At 46.1% G+C, this 22,770-nt stretch overlaps 1 protein-coding gene across 13 annotated transcripts in view; it reads right to left on the bottom strand.

Annotated features, from left to right (window-relative positions):
* CADPS (calcium dependent secretion activator) overlaps nucleotides 1–22,770 on the bottom strand; it is a 294,058-nt gene that overhangs the window by 77,217 nt on the left and 194,071 nt on the right. For 4 of the 13 annotated variants that reach the window (XM_064156990.1, XM_064156991.1, XM_064156983.1 and 1 more), the window contains exons 13-18: nucleotides 20,970–21,157; nucleotides 10,448–10,549; nucleotides 9,400–9,463; nucleotides 8,517–8,640; nucleotides 5,981–6,049; nucleotides 5,096–5,113 (exon numbers count right to left, since the gene is read on the bottom strand). In XM_064156990.1, coding sequence (XP_064013060.1) covers nucleotides 5,096–5,113; nucleotides 5,981–6,049; nucleotides 8,517–8,640; nucleotides 9,400–9,463; nucleotides 10,448–10,549; nucleotides 20,970–21,157 — 565 coding nt within the window. The remainder of the gene's footprint in view (nucleotides 1–5,095; nucleotides 5,114–5,980; nucleotides 6,050–8,516; nucleotides 8,641–9,399; nucleotides 9,464–10,447; nucleotides 10,550–20,969; nucleotides 21,158–22,770) is intronic. The other 9 variants (XM_064156993.1, XM_064156994.1, XM_064156995.1 and 6 more) reach the window with 3 other exon arrangements.

The following is a 22,770-nucleotide window of genomic DNA, read 5'->3' on the forward strand; positions in this document are numbered from 1 at the left end:
GCTTCTCTGGATTTGGGTCTTGGAAATCATATGTGAGGTCCCTTTTTCTGGGCAACTCAGCTCCTGCTTGGAGCAAGGGAGATGTGTGAGGCTGGATGAGTTTTACAGCACTTGCCTGTGATCAGCTGCAGCACCGTGGCAGGTTTTCCTTCACTTGGGATTTTCTCTCTTCCCTGTCCTTTTCCTCTCTAGTGCCTTGCCACAGACAGTTCAGCATCAGAAATACTCCTGTATTTTTTGCTCGTGTGTCACATGGACTAAGATCTAAACACCTCCATCACTGAAATCAGCAGCAGAAGCAGTTTCTCCCTTACTAAAAACCTGACAAAGGGCTTTCCCAGACAAACTTCCACCAAAGGTCTTTATGCTTCTGCATGATACTTGCAAATAGAACACTTGCAGAATTTGCCAAATTACTTGGCAAATTCTGGGGTCATGCTTGCAATAAGCTTCAGCCTGCAGTGAGTTTAACAGGTACATTAGAATATCTGTGCTACTCTGGGCATCCATCCCTGTTACATACAATTCCTTGTCTGTCGTGGTCTGCTTTTTGTTCCAACTTACAGATTTCTCACTCAGTATCATGATTTAATTGTGTGATTCTGTGATTTCTGCTAGGTGGGCTATGAGCACAGCAGCGACAGTGAGGATTGCACTTGCAGTAGGAGAGGAGTGCTGTTGATCTTCGGTGTCTTTTAAAAAGCATAGCCACTGATTCAATGATTTCCTGGTGCATAATTAAAAGATCTGACCTCTGCTAAAGGCTTTAGTCTGCCAGTGTTATGTGTGTGCTCATTTTGTGAGCCACTCATGGAAATGATAAAATAGAGCTGCTGTTCTCAAGATAACTATGGAGAATAACAGACTTTGCCTGAGGATGAGGCAAAGCAGCCTTTTATTATAACCATGGCATGAATTGGTGTGTTTCTCAAAAAGGATTTCTGTGATTGTATCATTTTCTCTTTCAAAATAAGATGTTTTGCCTTAAAAGTAAGCAAAATTCACAGAGTTGGTCCTTTCCAACTCAGAAAGATTCTAATTTAGCTCTCAAAACTCAGCATAGTGGCAAAGCAGAACTCCTGACTTTCTGTTCATTATTCAGCCTAGCAAGGAATTTTGTGTACCCAAATTCTACCTCTTGCCTCTGGCACCAAGTTGCTCTGCAGTTGGTAAGAGACCTGCAGAAAGATAACAGCACAGTGCAGATCCCTGTGATTTCTGAAGCTCTTGTAATAACATCCATGCTGCTTTAGACCCTGTTTTTGAAAGGGCAAGAGGAAATCTCAAAAGTGATTCTTCGTTAAATGCAACCGAATGCCACTTCAGGGGTGGAACAAATAAAGCAGCTGTTCAAAGACAGGTTGCAGCTACACCTGACTTAAAGCTCATGGGCTACTAACACCTCCACTCTCCACTCCCACATACTAAGACTGATGTTTTCATACATTCTGCATCTATTATTTATTTGGATAATGTCATATTTCTACTTTCTCTTTAAGCTTTGTGGTTTATCACAAATGCTGAGAGTGATTGCTCACACAGGACCTCTCTTTGACAGGGACCAGGTTAATCCACAGGCAGCTTAGCCCTAACTCCTCAGTGCACTCACTGGGTTACAGATGCGTGCACAGAACTTGCCAGGCTGAGAACCAGAAACAGGGAAGGAGACTGAAACAAAGTGAGCTTGGGGACTGTGAGGAGGCCCAGTATGAATGCCCAGAAAAATACCACTGCTTCTGAACAACCTGATGTGTTGCTCCAGTCAAAACCCAACCTCTCTGCAGAGGCTTCCTTAGCTGAAGATATTTTCCTTGCCTGCTGGGTCGAGTGCTATGTGCAAGATGCTCCGTGGCTGGTGCCAGCCCAGGCTGATGTGGCTGAAGCTGCTGTTCTCAGTCCCTCTCTGGCAGGTGCACACCAGTCTGATGCAGGCATCTGAGAGATGGCTGCCTCTGCATGGGGACTGTGTCTGTCTCTGATCCCTGCACTGACCTGGTTTTGGCTTTGCATCACTGGGTGGGTTTTGGAGGGAAGTCAGACTTCCCCACCAGCCTGGCCAGGAGGGACAGACAGATCCAGGGAGGATGGTGGAAGCCATCCAGCCTGGTGTGATGCTGGACACCCTGAGCTCTGCACAAGGGCTGAGGAGTCTGTGGGACAAGTAAAAAGCTGGCATTTTTGGATAGCCCAAGGGTAGCTGGTTTCATCTTGGTAGCACAGCAATAAGACTTCAGTGGGTCCATCTCTCTCCACTTACTTGACTTTTGCAGTCTGTGCCCCATTGCTCAGCTGCCCTGGCACCAAGCAGCGATGTAAGCTGCCTCCATCCCTGCATCTCCTTTGCTTCTCATCTCTATGCACCAACTCAGCAGCAGCACAAGAAGCCTCTCTTTAGAGAGACCAAAACCAAATCACGGTATGAGAGATACTTCTTCTGAAAACTTAAGAAAGCCTCTTACACTAATTGTCAAGCTGACAGCTATCACCTTGGCTGGCATCACCTCCAGATCTGACTGAACCCAACTTCTGCAGTGCAAAGTAGCACTTGGGTTCCTGGGATCCCCCAGCACCACAGCGCAGTGCAGCACATTTCACAAAGCCTCTGCTTAAGGGATGGAGAAATGATTCATTTCTAAAGGACTGATGGATTCCTGACTTACATAAATAAGCAGACGAATGCTTACTAAAAGGTTGCACTTATTAATCTGGGTGTTAGTAGCTTTATCTGACTAATAATTAAAACAAGTCATTCATCTTTAATTGTTTTAGCATAGTGTTCTGTTTAGTGCCCTATTTCAAATCAATATTTTTAAAGCAAGGCAAGAGACTACATACTTTCCAGGAGAAAGGACATCAAAGGGTGACATTTGTGTGGTTAAGAAGGGTTTTTTTTAATAGTATCTCATTTTTATTCTTGCTTCTGGCAAACTAAATAAAAAGTCAGGCCAAAAACCCGGACACTTTCGGCTCCACTTAAGCTGAGGAACTGGTTTCAAGTTGAGCCCTGCTGACCTTGCCTGAATATTTTTCATTGAAGACAATGGGAGATCTGTGGGCATGAAGGAGCAGAGTCACAACTCTCTGTGTCCTTTCAGTCACTCCAAACACCGAGAAGCAGCAGTTTTATTTTAAAATGAGCTGGGCCACAGAAATGTCCTTCTGAATCTCTGAACTGTGAGCACATGATGGGCTGCTGCTGCCAGTCACCGCACAACAGCTCGGTGCACAACAGCTCGGTGCACAACAGCTCGGTGCACATCAGCTCGGTGCACAAGAGCTCGGAGCACAACAGCTCGGCGCACAACAGCTCGGCGCACAAGAGCTCGGTGCACAACAGCTCAGCGCACAAGAGCTCGGTGCACATCAGCTTGGCGCACAAGAGCTCGGAGCACAACAGCTCGGTGCATAACAGCTCGGTGCACAACAGCTCGGTGCACATCAGCTCGGTGCACAACAGCTCAGTGCACAACAGCTAGGTGCACAAGAGCTTGGCGCACAAGAGCTCGGCGCACAACAGCTCAGTGCACAACAGCTCGGTGCACATCAGCTCGGCGCACAAGAGCTCGGCGCACAAGAGCTCGGTGCACAACAGCTCGGTGCACAACAGCTCGGTGCACATCAGCTCGGTGCACAACAGCTCAGTGCACAACAGCTCGGTGCACATCAGCTCGGCGCACAAGAGCTCGGTGCACAAGAGCTCGGTGCACAACAGCTCGGTGCACATCAGCTCGGTGCACAACAGCTCAGTGCACAACAGCTTGGTGCACAAGAGCTTGGCGCACAAGAGCTTGGCGCACAACAGCTCAGTGCACAACAGCTCAGTGCACAAGAGCTCGGTGCACAAGAGCTCGGTGCACAACAGCTCAGCGCACAAGAGCTCGGTGCACATCAGCTCGGCGCACAAGAGCTCGGAGCACAACAGCTCGGTGCATAACAGCTCGGTGCACATCAGCTCGGTGCACAAGAGCTCGGTGCACAAGAGCTCAGTGCACAACAGCTCGGTGCACAAGAGCTCGGTGCACAAGAGCCCAGTGCACAACAGCTCAGTGCACAACAGCTTGGTGCACAAGAGCCTGGTGCACAAGAGCTTGGTGCACAACAGCCTGCGCTCGCTGTAATGGTCACGGCTGGGATTGTTCTATTTGCTGCTGGGTTACTTGCACCTCTTGTAGCCATAAGGAAAAATCATTCTCTGTTTTATAAGTGTTTTTTTCCTGCATTGAAAATTCATTTTGATGTCAGGCATTAGCTCTAGATCGTGGGCCAGCTTTGAGGTGAGGAGAGCTGGGGAAGCCAGGGCAGAACCTTTTGAAAAGCCATTTCCCTTTGCAACCAGAGCTGAAACCAACTCTACCTCTGTCCTTGGTTTTTGTTTTTCTTTCCTTTTTTTTTGTTGTTGTTTTAATCCACAGAAACAGAACAATCTACTCACAAAAAGAAGTGAACAGTTCAGGCTTCAAAGACTTTCAAACTAGGACTCTGGGATACAACAGAAACGAGAACAGGGGCTGCAGAGCTCCACCCTCCCTTCTGAAGAGAAGGGCACTCGAGCTGAGCCTTTTGCCTTGTTACATGTCACCACAAGTTATAAACGAGAGACAAACACAACTTCTGTCCCACCAGGTAGTTTTTTACACATTAACACAACACTAAAATAAAAAAGAGAAATAAAACCCCCCAGTCCTCCCATCAGGCCATAAAACAGAAGGGATGACAACCAAAAATGAACGTTAGTTTAGCTATAAATGTGCTGTGTTAGGTGTGTTAAGTTAATGGCCAAATCACCGACATCTTTTCACCCAAAATGAGCTGCAGTGCTTTTGGAGAAGGTTTCTCTTTACAAAGGCTATGTTCTCCTCTCAAAGTGTCTCCTAAGAGGGCACTACATTTCTATGAGGTGTTTCTAATCTAGGCTCTATTCTAAGGAAGGAGGAAAAGGAGATTACGCAGACAGCACAAATTAACTCCTTAAGTATCAATGCATCTCCACTTTCAGCCTGAAGGAGTACATATCTTAAGGAGCTATAAGAAAAGAAAACAAAATCAATATAACTCAACAGTCCTAGCAATTTATAATGCATATACAATTGTTCACCTGCGTCCTTTTGATTCTCTATATGAAAGAGAGAAAGCAACAAGGAGAGAAAAGAGAGAAACAAGAACAGATATGCAGGATTAATGAGCAAGTGGACCGCACAGCCCCCCAGTTATGCGTGATACATGACATTTGAAAGAAGAGAAGTCGCCCCGACTCGCCCCCCGCCCCCCCAGAGCATGGGGTTACCAAAAGAAGCTCCTTTCACGGAGGTGAAAGAAAACGCTGCACAAAGAGAAAACCAGAGAGGGCGAGCTCTGAGGACACGGAGGGGATCTCCAAGTGACAGCGGGGCTGGGGTGTCCCTTCCAGAGCTCGGTGCAAAGGACTCAGTCAAAAATAGCGAGGAGGAGAGTGAGTATAAAGCACATCCTTCCGCTCGAGAGCTAACAGACAGGAGACATGTAAGATCTGATGTACAGAGAAAGGACAGCCTCATACCATCTCGTACACAGGACTGGGCAAAGATCTCAATAGGCAGGCAAAAGGGACGGCTTTTTCCAAGTGTCCTTTATCTGACCTCTAGCTCACTTCTCCCCAGTGAAGCTGCTACCTTTTGATTGTGTACCAGTGACAAGCACTTTACAAATTGGGGTTACACAGAAGCAAAGTAAAAATGCATTCAGGTCACGGACATAAAGAAGAACTGAAAAAACTTACAGACGGATCTGAGTTTATCACAAACAGATGGGTTCATTGCCTAACCTGGTTGATTAAAAAGTGACTGGACTTCTCACACTGGGTTTCACAGACAGAAGCAACAGACAAGCCAATGCTAAAGGACTTGAAGCAAGGAGAGTGAGTTGGTTTGGATCTGGACTTTCTTGAGGTAATGAAAACAGAAAGAGTGAGGACAGCATGGAGAGGAGGGTGGTAGGTACTCACGAATGGTTAAATCCATCACTTGAGAGGCCAAGCAGAAGACAGGATGCTCATACATTTCTCTCTTTTTCCCTATAAAAGAGGATTTGGGCATGCAAGAGGCTTAGGTCAAAGGTAAGAGGTTATAGGTCAGAGGAAAACTTTTTATTAGGTTAAAAGGAAAGTAGCCGTAGAGTATTTTGGGATACACACAGAATAAAAGGAAGAAACGGGGTGGGGTGGGGGGTGGGGTGAAGGAAAAGTAAAGGGAAAAAAAAAAAGGAAGGTTAAAATTGGAGATTTACTGGATTAACCATTCGGCATGCCCATGAGTCACAAGAGAAGCTGTGACCATGACTCTAGAGGTTTGCTCAGAACCGTTTGCAAGAATATAATGATCAAAACGTCATGAATAGAGGGAAATAGAGTATCATTGGTTTAAGGCTCCAAGATACTAAGGATTTCAGCCTTCAGTATCTAAGGCTCTCACAGGTATTTCTTCATAAGCATAGCCTCGAGCACTGCTGCCACCGATCTGCTTCCACATAAGTGACACAACTCTCTCCAAGCCTGTGGCTGTTCAAGTGTCAGCTTTTAAATGCAAGATTTCAAGGCCCCGTACGGCACAGAGACGCGTCCCACCAAGGCGAATTGCTTATTTGCTCTTCTAAGGAAGCCTTTGCGCAAGTAGTGGTCTATGCTCATGAGAGAAAACCTGATGCATGCAGCCGGCAGATGTTGGGTTGTTCCAGTTAACAATCCCAGCATGCTTGGTGTGACAACCACTTTTATAGAGACAGCACCCAAAAAGTGGCTGTGGCCAACCACGGATAAAAGAGGAGGAAAGCAGAAGAGAGCAGGTAGTGTGGAATGAACTATTTCTCTGAAAAGGTAGCTGGAAAAAAATAGGTTTGTTGCTTCAAAGTATTCCCAGACCTAAAAGTCACAGTGCGAAAAAGAGGGCAGATAATCCACACAACCGAGAAGAATTGAGGCACAAAAGGAAAAGTACACACTAACTGTTCTACTTTGGAAATGAATGCATTTTTACTTACAGATCATAAAGTTTGTTTTTGCATAGATTTATCTGAAAGAAGAGAGCAAATCTTACCAACGAGTTAGTGATATTTACACAGAGAACCTAAGGGAGCCAGCCCTGGGTAGAAGCATCCATCAACAGAAAAGCTGCTTTTGATTCTCGGTCCTTCTCCAGCCTCGTCAAGTATATTTAAACATTGCATTTTACAGAATACACCAATTAAAATGTCCTGTGAAGTTGAGTACTTGGATAAATTGCCTGATAATACAGTGCTTATGAAACCTTCCTTCCTCCTCTATTTTCGTCACTCATTACCAAGTCAAGAGTTGATAAACATCCTTTTAGTGCCCAATTCTTAAGTGTTTCTCACTGGATGCATAACAATGAATTCATTACCACTGGTACACAATTTGCATCGTTAGACAGAAAAAAATGGAAAAAGAGAGGACATGTCATGTACAGAACCTGGACAATTTGTCATATAATAACCCAATTTTTTTCATGTAAACAAAGAACAAATCAGAGGGAGTTTGGGGTGTTGTGTTTTGGTTCTGGTTTGGGGTTCTGGTTCTTTTTTCCTCTCCTCTCAATATTGTCCTAGAGGCATACAACGATAATCTCAGCTGTGGGAAAGCTTCACATCACACACAACAGAAACCCAAAGTCTAGAGCAGAACATACCATTCATCTGGAACACACAGGTGTAAGCAGTCGGGAACTCGGATAAAGTTGGGTGGGAGTTTCAAGTTGGGGACAGCAGGCAACAAGGTACCAACATAAAACTGATTAACATATAAAGAATGACTGGATCGTAGAGCTTCTGCTAACACATATCCTCCAGCAAGCTTGAAAATGCCTTTTTGATGCCTACATGTGTCTCTGGTCACTGGTTATTACCCTCCCAGAATTTAAAAGGTCAACAATATCAGCTATGCCAGATTTAGAGTGACAAGAAAGAAATCTGATGTGAGTCTGGGATCACTGATCAATGACTGCTACGTATATACTGCAAAGACAATGAAACACTCCCAGGAAAAGGAAAAAAAAAAAAAAAGACATTTTAAATTGGCTACAAATGATCAAACATAGATTAAAGAGTTCTCCAGCTTCTTATTTTTCATTTGCTTCCCGAAGTCCACTGTCACAAGCAATTAGCTACACTGTACCCTCATCTTGTAAGATGACATCCCAAGCATTTCTCGATTTGCTTTTTAAAACCACGGCGTGAGTCTGAACACTACACCACTGGCCAAATGCACTAACGATCAGACAACGACAAAAAACAAAAGCCACAGCTCCTTTTAACCGTTTCCTGTCTCTTTTCCAGAAAAAGAAACGTTTTGCATAGCTCCCATTCTTAACTGCTTCCAAAGCCAACGCCACGAAGAAGGATTCGGAATGGCATCAGTTTTATTGACAAGTGAACACACATAACAAATGAGCTTCTTTTAAATAGCTCCCAGCCACTGCTGCCACCTAGAAACATCACAAAATTCTAACTGCACAAAGAAAGAGCCTTACCTTCAATTTTGGCATACTCTGACAGCCGAGTATAGTTGACCAGAGCTGCTTGCTCCAAGCATTTACGGATCACTGTTTTTACCTCTTCTTGAGGGACTGGAGTAACTATGTCTTTCATCAGAACCTTGACACAAGAAAATCTGATTTGTTGTGGCATCAGGCAGGCAGGACTGCTTTTCTCCAAGCCTAGCACATGTATCTGTTCCTGCTCTAGTGCTCTGTGGCTCTTGGAGTATGCGTACAATATACAGGATCCGCTACAAGGTCACCTTAGCTAGCTTGAGATGCGGGACCTATCCCTGCTGTATTATTCCACTTCTGCATCTATATCCTAAGGCATGCTCCAAAATCTATGCTTCTGATATTCCAGGACATGACATTAAGATCTATCATAACTTGCCTAGTGTCAAACCCTTCCTAGGCTTTGCTGATTGACTTGGGTTTAAGTCTGGGCTTGGCCATATTACAGTTAGCAGAGGTGAGAAGGATGCTGGGGCAGCAGGAAGGCTGAAATAGCGATGGGGAGGATGACTGTGAGCAGGTTTCCTGTGCTCAAGGGGAACAATCCTGCCTTAAGACAGGAATTTCAGCAGATATCAGCCAGGCATCACTTACAAGGCTTTGCTTGGCAGCGAGATCTTCCGCCTTTGTCCACCAGCACAGACACAGGCTGTGCTGTGCTGCCTTTGGCGGCCAGGCTACACACTGGCCCCTGAGCTGAAGCAGCAGAGGTAACAACTCCACCTAAACCCCCACATTCCAGTACTCACTATCGTTAATTATGTATGTGCTATGCAAAACTGACAGCTCTCCAAGCTCTTCTGGCTGGAAGGATGCATGAACACAGGTAATTTTAACTACTCTCTGTCGTTCTTTAGCTTACCCTTTCCAGCAGCGATAGAGTAGCTTTTAGTGCACCTTCTGGACGGCCAAATGGAAAGCAGTACCTAGAAAAACCACATCGTGTTAACATCAGAGCAGGTGCCTTCACGGTGCTACAAAGGGGCTTTCCTACATATGCCCAGGTAATTCTCTAGTCCCTCTGCTCGGAATGAGCAGGGTTTCTGCTAGGTAACTTGCTCAAAGGGTTTGGTGGTGTGCGCCCTAAGGCAGCAAAACGGAATATGGGGTAGTAATAAGGTGATAGTTTTAGCAGCTTACTAAGTCTGGGTGTCACCTGGGGAGTTCCTAGGTCTCCCAGGGGAGAGTTAAATACCATCTTCTTGTAAAGAAAAGGGACAAAAAAGCCTCTCTGGAAGGGACATTTACTTCCAGTCACGGTCCTGGCAATGCAGCTGGTCGTAGGTAAGCAGGTGACTGAGCTGCCACCACCGGGAAGGGGCAGCTCCTCGGGGCTCCCACAGGAACTCTGCGTGTGGAAGTGCAGGTGTGTGGATTTGCACATCACCTGACTGCATGCAGATGTGTACAGCCTGCCCAGGACCCGGCTGCTGTGCTGGGGGCAATGTCCTCACTCCTGGGGGCAATGCAACCCTTTTGGAGAGGGCAGCATCCATCCTTTCTGTAACCAGGATGTCCTTGCAGAAAGCCCTGCCTGATGGTACCACAGAATCGCAGAATACTTTGGGTTGTAAGTGATGTATCATAGGGAGAAGGGAAAAGAAACACGTAATATCTGAGCAGAAGGGAACAGAGAAATAAGAGGGTGAGGGATTTGTACTGTTCTTATAGTTTATTACCATGCCTGTGAGAAGGAAATGGCTTAAAGATCCTTTAAAGGTTACACATTTAAAATCACTCTCCAGTTACAGGCCTGCAACAGTGGAAGCATCACTGCCCTGTGTGGGTCTGTGCCACTTAGACAGAATTCCCATATGCCTTCAAAACCTGCCTTTTGGTTTTGCTGGGTATAGGAGGGAGCTGGGAGGAAATGAGTCCTCTCACACTCAGCTTGGGTTCTCTGCCTTTACCTAAAGTGTGTGATCTGGTTCTCCAGAAGCAAGCGAAGCCGCTCCTTGATCTCTTCAAAGCGCTCTTTCTCGTCCACGGTCACAGTTCCTATCCCGTCAGGCCTGCAGGGGAAATGCCATGAATGACAAAGACTTCACCTCACCACCCTGGTAACTCATCCTCACAGCACACACCACACTGCCCTTTTGGGAAGAGATGTCACCAACTACGAGACCTGGGACAGAGGATGTACCACACTGAGACGTGGATGGTCACAGCAGGACAACTGCCAAGGGATCACAAAAAGATAAACAAATAAACAAAGGCAAAACCATCTTCTCTCAGAGGGATAGTCTGGATGTGAGCTTCCCTCCCCTTTATTTTTTTCTGAGATAGAGAAGTTGGAAAAAGCAGAATGCCCTTTTCCATATGGGTATATGAGAGGGAGCACAGTGCCAGCTCTCACTGAAGGATTTGGTCCACTGCTGACAAACCAGGGAGTGAATTTCCCTAGGGAAATTCAGCTGCTACTTTTACCCAACTCATAGCATCAAAGAGTATCGACCACAGGCACATATGCAAACAGAACATAGATTCTGCACTCCTTCACAACCACTGAATCACCCCATGGCTGGGATTTCTTGAAGTGAGCCCTCTGCAATACATTCTGCTGGAGTGGCATGCATTTTGCGTTGGAAAGCGCAGCGCCTTCCCTCTCACGTCACTGCGATCTGCACGGAGTACCACGTCCATACGTTTTAACAGAGGTGTTCTCAGCCCACTTAGGGCGCTCTGGTATTTCAGGAGTGCACAGGAGTGTGTTGTGAGACACCCAGGTCCCGCTGCCTGGGGGGTATTGCTCATCTTTCACAGAGCACAGTGTGCAGGCAAACACTGATGAAGCTCTCCTGGGGCTGGATGATGCGCTGGTCCCTGTGCTCTTCCACCCCGTATCTCCGCTGGTGCCAACCCATCCGAGAGCTGCAAGCAGCAATCCCAGGATCGTAGAATTTCTTAGATTGGAAAAGACCTTCAAGCTCCTCCAGTCCAATCATTAGTTTCACACTGACAAGTCCTTGACTAAACCAAATCCCTCAGCACAACATCTAATCGCTATGAATCGCTATGGTTGGAAAGGACCCCCTCCTTCTCCCCACACCCACAAGGCAAGATTCTGCCGTGCAGCAGGATCCCGGGTGAGAGGAGGCAGCGAGTCTAAGCCACCCACCAAAGGAATCAGCCAGGCAGACAATCAACCGCGCCGCTTCCCACTGCCGGCAAGCAAAGTCCATGGATTTGTGTACTCCTGGGCAACTCTGCTGGCACAGGCACTCTTTAGGTAATGCAAGACATCTTAAAATTGAACAAATGTTCTTACTTAAAGGCCTCCTCCAGTGTTCAGCCTAAGCTGCATAAATCCACAGTACTAGACTGGTTTGGCTATACAAAAGACTTGGCAAGGGATTACAAAGCTTCTAATGAACCTCCTGTCAGGGGTTAATTGGTTGGCTTTATTTTCCTCTTAAAGAATCAAAGGCCCTAAACTTAAAAAACAACCAAAAACCACCCAAACCAACCAACAGGCTACAAAAAATTGGAAGCTATAAAATCTGTGCAACCACTTCTCCTTGACCCTGCAGTTAGTAAGCTCTTAATATCATAAACATGAACTCTGATATTCCAACGCAGGTGAATAAACCATTACAAGCACTTTGGAAGAGGAACTTGCAAACCACCCGTGGTATTTTAGTGCAACATTTTAAAGCTAAATATACATTTAATAAAACTTGCAGCATGGACACAGAAAGAGATTTGAATACCAGGGCAGGCATTTAAATTTAAACAGCATTTTAATCAGAAATCTTTACTTGAGTATTTGCCAAATTCATTTGTGTATTAAGGGGGAAAAAAAGAAAAAGAAAAAAAAAAGAGATTTAGGCTGAAACTTTGATAAAATGTCTCAGCTGGGGAACACATTTCATAAACAAGTTTGGAAGTATGGATCTGGTCTCATTAGTACCTAATTAGGACTAGTTATTTTGAAGAAATGAGCAAGCCACAAGAAAAAAAAAAAACAACTAAATTAGATATCAAGCAAAAATTAATGTCTTGAACATGCTTAATGTATTTTTATTCCAAAGTTCCATAAAATATTTAATATTCAGACAGAGCTGTTCGTGGGTTTTGCAATGCTGCCCACCCCAGAGTGCTGGTTTGCTCCCAAGCAAAGGAGCAGATAACTTAGACCGCAACAAATGCTGTACACAGAGGGGCAGGGTTGAAGACCTTGTTTGACTTTTGGCATTTGGTTCTTGCCTTGCACCCATAACAGCTCTCGGAGTGTCACTAGGTTAATTGTATCAGCGCTAGCAAACGAGGTAGGAAAAGCTGCCTGCCCTGGCTGCGACTTGCTGTTGGACTGGAAATGGTCTGCAAGTTATGTTACCCTTTGCTGGGTCAATAACCTCAACCGGCAAGATTTAATGGCAGGATCTGACAGCTCGGGTTGGGTTGCAGCCCTCTCCCATGAACCACAGCTTCTCACTGTATTTGAAGGGCTTCAGTTTTGCCAGGGCTCGTTCTTTAGCATTCACAGCATAATGACTCATAGTAGACACCTAAACCAGCTGACCAGCATCAGTCACCTCTTGGTTGGGCAGTGGAAGCTCCAGCAGCATCACTTTGAAAACACCGACTCACACAAAGATGAATGCTGGGCCCCAGGGAAGGAATCTCCGGCCAATTCAGCTCTCACCCAAGTCACAATGCCCCAAGGGATGCCCACTGACTACATAGACCATATAATCTTAATCCCCATGTTTTGACCCTTTGCAGGGTGTTTGTGAGCCAGGAGGACACCAAACCCAGTGGCTCTGCAGGCAGGGCCCGCTGCACGGTGTAAACGCGCTTTGCTCTCACGTATCACGCTGCTGCAAACTTGAGACAATCTACAGGTCAGCTGTAGCCATTTTTGGAGCAGCGTGGATGTCTGGAAGGGCCTGCCAACTGAGAGCCATCACCATGGCAAGGACTCCCTTTCTCACCCAGCTGTGGACTATATTGCATCTGACATGATGAGCATCTCTTGAATCTACCTTTCAAATTTTCGGCAAACCATTTTCTCACTGTCCTTCACAAAGTTGACATTTTCGGCAGCATGATAGGAAAGATGTCATGTCGGCTGCTTTTCAAGTTGTTGTCACAGTGGTTAGCACCAGTTCTGTCATCTTTGCTTTCCTCACAATCCCCCATCTTGAGCCATGTCACAAACAATAATACTTCCAATGGTTTTGTCAAATTTCAAATACTATAACCCAGCTGCACATCTTCAGACTTAGTAGTTATGTTAATCTTTGTTGCTCATCTTCCCAGAAGCTGAAGCATTAAGAACTCATTAATTAGTGACAAATGCAGGATATACATAGAACTGGAAAAACACTACCCAAAGCCCTGCACTTAATTTATTAGCTTGATAATTTTGAAACCTAATTAAATATTCAAGTCAAATACACTTTTAAAATGTAATCTTTTTGAGGGAACATATTTATTTTCCCTTTTGCAAGAACACAAAGGGTATGGAGCTCAGCATCGCTGTGATTTAAGACTCACTTCTGTGCTCTAGACAATTCCAGTATGTGGCTGATGGGGCTGGAAAAAAAATCCCCAGCAGAAGCTCATTCTGATGTTTCTTGGCAATTCTGGTTTCAGCCAAGGTCCCCGGACCAACTTTGATATTTGCTCTTTGAGCTCAGGGACAGAAGCATCAATTCCTCCACCAGTGAGCAGCAATGCTGCAGCAAGGCTGGCTAAAATGCAGCTGGAGGAAATGGATGCTGGCACACACAACCCTTAGTGCACTGAAGCTGTGATGAGAGGAGAGCAACAGGGGCAAAAAAAGTTCTGTAGGTGCATGGTACCTACAGATGTACGAGTTTGAGTCTACGAATTTGGGTCAACAAATCACACAAGCATCTCCACCTTTGTGGAGGCACCATTTCATCTGATTCTCAACAGCTCCTGCTCAGGGATGCTTTAAGGTGTATGGCAGAAGTTGTGGGCACAGAGGGAAGCAGAAGGGCAAAAAAGGCAAGAAAAATAAATAAGGAGAATTTTAATTATAAGTAAACAAGTTTCAGATGACTCCTTCTGCTGCAGATTCACTGTGTTGGCTCTAAACTAGTAAATTCCCACTGTAAATATTTCATATGGAAAGTTTTAAATGCCACTTTCCTAATCCCCCTTGTTTTTAAGTTTTAAGCCAAGAAAACAGCATCAACAAAGCAGGTGGTGAAATAAAAAGAAATAAAAAATGGGGGTAAAAAAAAAAAAAAAAAGAAAAAAAAGGTTGCCATTTAAATAGCAAAAAAAAAAAAAAATTATATGATAGTCCTTGTTTAGCTTCGATGGGTTCTGCAAATTCCAGGGTTAATTATAAATTATAATTAGGACCTGGGATCCTAAGGCCACTGCTTTATTCTACGAGTCTTGCCTCCCCCCACCCCATGCCCTTTTCTAATTATACCCAGTGCCCCCAGGGCTACTGATGCTGCTACAACAAATATATCAAAATGATTTTTCTTTAAAACAAAGACTAATATCTGAAGCAATAGCATGCATTTGGATGCAATTATAAACATACACTCTAGCTCCAGCGGGTTAATCTCTTTGACATAAGCCTGTGTGAAACACCGTGGAGGCTTCTAAATGAAAGGACCTTATCTTCTTTTACACCTTTTATGTTTAACTTGTCTAGACTTTCTTTTTTAACTGAGGCAAACATTGCTTAGGCACAGCAAACAGATCTTTTGCACGCACTGTGAGCCCTGGCATGAAGAACCAAGTGAAAAAAGAAAAAAAAAGAAAAGGAAACAACCCAATGTCAAAAACTGAGGCAAATAATTTGATTTTTGGAGTAACAACTCCAATCTAAAACACGTGCTGCCTTCAGCTCCCTTGCTGCTTGCCAGGTGCAGCACATATGAGCTATACAGCAAACACCGATGATTAGTGCCTTGGACGGCATGTGTCAGGAGAGGCTTTCAAAGGATCCCTCGCAGGAAGAACTGCCTGCGCGAAGTCCCACCGGTTGCATGGGGACCGGCTCTGGGGGAGGTGGGCAGGACCACAGCTGCCTGCCGGCTGCCCCCTACATCTCCCCCAGCAAATCTGACCTGAAAGAGCCCACCTGTTCATACCCCTTGAAAAAAAAAACCCAACAAAGTTTATTCAGCAAGCATCGATTTTCCCTGACTCCCCTTTCTTCTGGGGATTCACACCGCGCAGCAAAATCTGGTTGAAAGCCCTTTGTTCAGTCCAACCCTCCTCTCGCTCTCCTGGGCGCACCCCGGCAGCCTGCTCAAGATGCTGCAGAGCACGGGAGCCATTTCGTCCTCCCAACTCCTGCCTTCCTTTGGCTTGGGCTCTCCTCCACAGCGCAGCGCCGAGCCAAGTCACGGCGCATCGCTCCTCGTGTGCGATCTGCACCCGTGACGCACCGCGGCTGAACCGGATGGTTTCTGAGCACTGCCATCCCACACCCATTGTAATGAATCATGTCAGTGTCCGCACGGAGCTGGTGCTCTGCTGGTGGCTGGCAACCCACCACCCTTCAGCACAGACACCGGATCCTAGCCGACAGACAGCCGTAACGCACACTGTGTCACCCCGGATTTGCGGCGGAGCTGCCCGGGACACGGAGACAGCACCTAACGAAAGGTTAAGGGTATCATGCCCTGCCAGGCTTTACCCTGCCTTACCGCACCCAGGCTGCTAATTCTGAACGAGATCTGGAAACTAAGCACAAAATACTACGGGAAGCACACGAAGCTGCTGTGATAAAGCGTTCCCATATCCACTACTTCCTTTGAGGGACCAAGAACGTGCTGTTTGGGTTTTTTTAGCTAGGTGTAAAGGGAATCTTGCATTTATGTGGAACAGCCAGATTTGTCTTAGAACAGAACAGAAAAAATTACAGTGATGCTACTCAGGTTTTCCAATTCCTCCAGGTCTATGACAGCAACAACAGTTCTGCCAGCTTCTAGTTGTGAAAAACTAATGAAAGCTGATGCTCATGTTGGCTAATGAAACTGCTACTTCTTGAAAACAAGTTTGATGCTGTAAAATATAGCTTACAGAGGAAAGGTCACATCGCTAATGCACCAGATGAACAGAGAGACTTGGAACTTACTTGGACCTTGGGTAAATTGCCATCTATCCACTCACACAAAATGACATTGTTCAGGTGCTTTTACACTGGAGGAGATGCAGTCCAGCATCTTGATTTGATAAGCCCAAGGGTTGCTAACACTCACATTCAGTATTTCAGTCTTATTTTAAAAGGTTTGGGGCTAGGGAGTATAGAAAGAAGCTTTTTTTTGGGGGGTTTAAACTTTAAAACTGAAGTTATTACATGTGTAAATCCCAAACCAGCACATGCAAAACCAAGACCACTCTTCAGAGCCACTCCTTCAAAAGGGGCCGGAGTCCCCGATCAATGTTTTGGTGCTGACTTTGGGTCTGGGTAAGGTGAGCTCAACTTTCTGCTCCCCAGGGCCTCTCCCATACACAGATGGAAGCAGTGAGGCTCCTCTAATACGTCACCTCTCTGTGTGTCAGAGAGCCCTCCAGCGTGGGCACACCAACAAACATGGAAACAGAAGACAGAGAAAGACTGGAGTGATCATGTGAAATCTTTCAGAATGTTACCCCAAATCATGACATCTTCTTAAAACCATTCCAGTTTCCTGCCTTCACTGGTGTTTGGGAGACTACCCAGAGAGGAAAGTGACAGTCTCATCACTGTGGTGGTGGTAGCAAATGCAAACACACATCAATAAACACCCGGTGTGTGTTGCTGGGTGTTTGAGTAACTCTATGCCTTTCTTATCTGTCACCTAGGTAAACGCATCAAAAAATCCCAAGAGCTTTCATAATGGCAGGATTTTACAAAAGGCATCCAGTGGTACCTTGTGGACAAAATCCTGCATCCTGCTATCAACTCCCTAGTGACCACAGCAGTCAAAAAGCCTCGAGTTCCTCAGTCTTAGTGGAGAGACAGTACCTGGGTAGCAGAGAACCATATAGGTATTCAGCAAGCAACTTTGGCTGATCCCTGTCTTCCTGACAGCCTTCAGGTATCTGCAGGAGGTGAAACTTAGGACAAGGAATTGACATTTAACTCTATTTTTACTTGGAGAAGGATGAACATAACAGAAAAATTAAGGGGACCGTCACGCAAGTAGCAGTGATTTACAGACTTGGTTTGGAGAGATTTATGTTGGGCTTTCAGGGGTCTGAATAAGCTACACGAGCCCAAAGGAGGCAGGGAGACCAAACCCTGACACAGGTAGCAAGAGGGCTCCAAAATGTCCCCCTGGATCCCGTTTTGACCATTTCATCTGCTGCGGCTGCAGGGTCATCCCCAAGCTGGAGGTGCATTTCCACCAGCAGCCATCCTGCTACCATCCTAGCTGCAGTGTGGCGGCTGTGCCACTGAGGCGGGAGCCGGACAAGCGAGGAGGCATCGTCCCCATGCTGACGCCTGTCATCCTGTCAGCCTTGACCTTCAGGCTGTCCTCAGCATCCGCACCACAGACTGCCTGCACTTCCCCGCTGACTGCGAGCGACTGTTGTCTCGCTGCCTGACCTTACGCAAACACGATACAAACAGACAGCCCACCTCAGCTCCATCACTGTCTGCTGCTAGTCCAGGAGATTGATAGCCACATGAAATTATCTCCCTGCTCAACCTTCATTACTGGGTGGCATATTCTGACTGACAGCCAACCTCATTCTGGGGAAAGCTAAACCACCCGTTCGGGTTTTTTACTGTCTGAAAGCAGAGGAACTTCCTTTTGTAAAGAAAAGTGACACTTTCTCAGTTTGGATAGAAGAAGCCTTCGTTGAGTGGAAAAAAGTCTTCTAACTTGACTTCTTCCCAGAGAGCTGTGCATGCTGACAACAACACAAGGCGCAGCTGCTCCAAGATGCTCTGCTGGATACGGAGCCAGGTCCTGGGGCAGGTGCGCTCCCGCCTCTACGAATTTTACATGGCAACTTTTCAGCTCCTCCATGAGCTACAGGTTTCCTGGGGAGGAGCAGGGCCAACCCTATGACAATGAGCAATGCATAGGCTCAGCAGGTGGGAGATAAAGGGGTTAGCTAAAGAGACCCCAGCTTTACACACGTCACAACTGTCACTAAAGACTGCATGAGTAAATATTGGCTTTTCCTTGCTCTCCGCCAGCCAGCCTGCAAACGCACGACGCATGAGTCCTTAACTGCTTCCTGAAAAGACATCATGACTCCTCTGCTCTGATACTCAGCTCTCTGAGCGTAGACATGGAGCTGTGTCTTCCCTCAGACCCCCCGTGGTCCCTCTCTGTGACCGTATGATAGCAAAAGCCAGAATCCACAGACTTTGCACCAAACTCCCAGGCGTTGTGCAGAGCCTGCCCCTGGGGACAAAGTGCGATGCCACAGCCGCGCAGCTCCACCACAGAGCCTGCCACAGCCCCCAGACAACACAGAGACAGCGGTGAACAAGAAGGAATATGAACATTCAACCTTCTGATGAGAAGTCAACCAGCAGCTAAAGACACCTAAGCCATCACACAACATCTTATTCTGCTCTTGGAACATGTTCAGTTCATACTCAAAGACTCCATCCACAGCCGAGCTGCCCCTTTAAAGAGTGCCCAGTAGTCTCCTGGTGTGGTGCAGCAGCTACACGCAGCTCTGGGAAGCTGAGCAGGCACAGGACACACCACACAGTTTTTAAAGCAAGGCATTTCCCTGAACCCAAAGCTCTCCAGCCCCTTGGAGAGGCAATGATGGGGTGTTCCCTTGGCCAGTGCTACCAGAAACCTCCTGCCACCAATTCAGAAGAAGGCTCCAGCTCTGGTAATGTTGAACCCTGTGAAGATGGGATAGATATAACCAACACTTGAGCTCCTCTCTGTGTCAAAAGGGCCAAAAGGGCTCTGAACCAGGTCCTGTCTCACAACAGCCTCCTGCTGGCACAAGCCCTGCCTTTGAAAGAGGAGCAATCGTGGCAGCCAATTTCACCTGCCCAGTCCCATCGCCTCCATGCTGTGTGAACTATCTCCTAAACACGCACCTGTAAAACCCAGTGTCCTGACCCTGTACAAGAATTGGGTGCCCAAATGCCATCCAGCTCCCAGGAGAGTGTCAGACCAAATGCTAGTGCTGCCATAGGTCTCCTCATGCCACGGGGATGATGCAAACTGCCCAGTGTGCTCAGTGACCAGGGAGCCCAGTGCCCTCTACAACACATTGCTGTGCACTGCGCGCTTTTGCTTACCTTTTTGGCTCTGGATTCGGCTGGGCTTTGGAATCTTTCCGTTTTTTGGACTCCTTTTTGGAATCCTTTTTTGTCTCTGCTTCAGTGGCAGGGGCATGAGACACTTTTCCCCCCTCGCCTTCTGCACTTGGCTGTGACCCACCAAGTAATTCTGCCATGAGCTGGCTTTGGGGAGTGATTGAAACGTGTGGGGGTGCAAGGCCAGCAGCAAAAGTGAAAGAAACAAGAAGAAAGCATGAAAAAACTCAACATAAACCAAAAGGAAATTAAACTGAAAGGAAACAACTGAAATCAAGTAACAATTGGCAAAGAAAGAACAAACAAGCAAAAGAAAGTCAGAACTAAAAAAGAAACCAAGGAAGCAAAAACTCGGTTTCCATGACAAGATGTATGAAAGTAACTGCAAAAGCAAGCAGCAGCCTTGCAACGTGAAACCTGGGCCATGTGTGTCATAATTCAGGATGTATTTACCATTATTGTAATTATGAAAACATCATCATTTGATAGCATTCCTTCCTTCAGCAGCATATGCAAGATGGAGAGCGATATCCCAAAGTAATTTAGCAGAGAACAGCAGAAAAAGAAGCTGCGCTAGGTGCTACAGCTGTCCACAAAGCAAACGGAGAAGGCAAAAGCACAGCTCCAGCTCCCCCCACCAAAGGTTTGCCACGTTTGAGAGGAAGGAACGGGCTGCTGCTGAAGCTCAAACTGCTTTGCAACAGCAGCAAGATGAAATTTTCATTATGTCTAAGCAACTTCCAAACTGACGTCAGGCGGACTTTAAATGAGACATGGGTGCCTGAGGGCTTAAAGCCCTTCCGAGCACTGAAGTTGGAGCCTGCTGAAAATTTCACTGCTGCAACTTGTCAGATCCTCTCGCGCAGCAATTAAATCAGTACAGCGTATCGTTTGCTTCTATTCATTCAACCTTTGACAGCCACGTGTACTTCGACTCTAGCTTGTCCAGAACTGCATCTAGCAGGTTCCTGGGTAAGAAAGTTAAACCCCCTCATTTCTGGATCCTCTATGTGCATTTTTATTGCTTACATTAAACAAGCAACGAAACAAACAAACAAACAGACTACGCCACTAGAAGCGCTGCTGCCAAACATCCACTGTGAAAACAAATTGGGGACTGTTGTGCATTATCCAAGGAAACCTATATTTGACAAAGTCATCCCTTGCTGGCAGGCAGCTGCTAGCCAAGAAGAATTCCTTACCTGTTGCCATGAACATGTGATGCACAAAAGGCAAAGCTGTAGTGAAGTAAGGTGGGGTCAATCATAGCTCCGTTTTCTGCGCGCTCTAGCAAATCTCTGAGGTAGCAGAGATGTCTGTGACAGCCTCTCACTCCATTACGTGCACAATACTCATCTAGCACAAAGACCTGGCCAGGACTAAACCAGCCCTGTTTAGAAATAAAGAGACTTGATTTTAAATATGAGTTATTAAATGCGAAGGCTATCAGATTTGGAGGTGCAGTGGTCAACTGTTCTAATAAAAGAAATACAAACCTAAGGCTACATGAAGGAAAAAAAAAGAGAGAGGTCACTGTTAAATAATACAACCTGTATATCATCACCTAAAACACAGCATACACTCGGTGCAACCGTTAACAACAACATATCACGCTACCGTTCAAGGGAAATGTCACTTAAAATGCTGAAAAGTTAGGCCAGTTTATGTCAGTGCCTAGTGAAAAGAGGAAAAAAGGGGGGGGAAAAAAAGGTACACCTTTAAGAGATGACAAAGGTTTGGTTATTCAAACGGCGTGAAACAGTAGCTGCCTTTTGGAGATGGGATTGCGCATTTGGCCAGGAGTGAGAAGACTGATCTGGGGAGAGCTGAATAATGACTTCTCCTGCATCTGGCAGGCAGGAATGTGTTGTAGACAGAGGAAGGTAGCTCTGCAGTATCAGAGAGCGACGTTTCCCATTGTCCTTGTTGCGTACCGCTGGTGATGCTGGTGCTCTGCCATCGCCCAGCTCCTCGGCACTGAAGCAAGGGGAAGCTCTGCTGACGAGCAGCGTGTCTTTATCCATCCAGAAACCTCAGATTATTTCTGTCTGTCAGTCCTGAGGGCCTAGGGACAGGTGGCTTGTAGTGCATGGCCCAGGCTCCCGAGAGGGCCACCTGTGCCGGAGAGGGGACAGCTCTGGTGAACGTCCTGGGACAGTCGAAGAGGAGCGCGCCTCTGCCTTGGGGAAAGGCGCTAGCTAGAACAAGACTATTCTTGTAGGCTGCTTTGCAAAATGCTGCAAAACCATCAATATTTACATGGAAAATTGGGTGCTAAACAATTGCTAAGACGCAGCTCTGGAATGCATCAAGCTGCAAAATCTTTCATCGTTTAATTGAAAAGTTCCTGCAGCGGGCGGGAGAGTAGTTGAGGCAGAGCACTGCCCCTATAGGCAACTTCTTTGCCACCCCATCTGTTACCCCAAATGCTACATCTTAGAAACAACACTGCTGTGAAAGATTAAAATATATTTTCTACCACTCAGATGACACCAAATCTTTTCTAGATGCCAAAATAGCTGCTTTGAAAAGAGTTGAAGAAATATCAATTAAGAGCTCAAAGACATAGAGAAGAATTTGCTCATCCTTATTGGGCCAACTCCAAAACAGATTGAGAAAAGAATTAAAATAATGAGGGGAAAATGATAGATATAGGGAGTAGCTACAGAGCTGGGATCACTAGAAGTGCACATTTCAAAATGAAGACACAGAACAATGCAGATGGGATGGCACTCTGGAAGGTTATTTTTTTGGGGAGGGGTATATTTGTCTTCACCGCTTCTAAAGGTATTGATGTTTGCATTGTGGCTGGGGGCACTACGCTCGGTGCCGGATTTATGTTGTCTGTTTGTTACACCCTTTGACTGTCTCTTCACCTTGCCTCTCCTCACAGAAGTTTTTGGCACAGAAAAAAATACAGCAGTGCCGTGATTGTTCTGCAATAGGAAACAGCCTGCATTGGGTTGCTGAGGGAGAAGTGCAGCAATCACCTAATGCAGACAA

Source organism: Pogoniulus pusillus, chromosome 16, assembly GCF_015220805.1.
Source record: "Pogoniulus pusillus isolate bPogPus1 chromosome 16, bPogPus1.pri, whole genome shotgun sequence".
Classification (NCBI taxonomy): Eukaryota; Metazoa; Chordata; class Aves; order Piciformes; family Lybiidae; genus Pogoniulus; species Pogoniulus pusillus.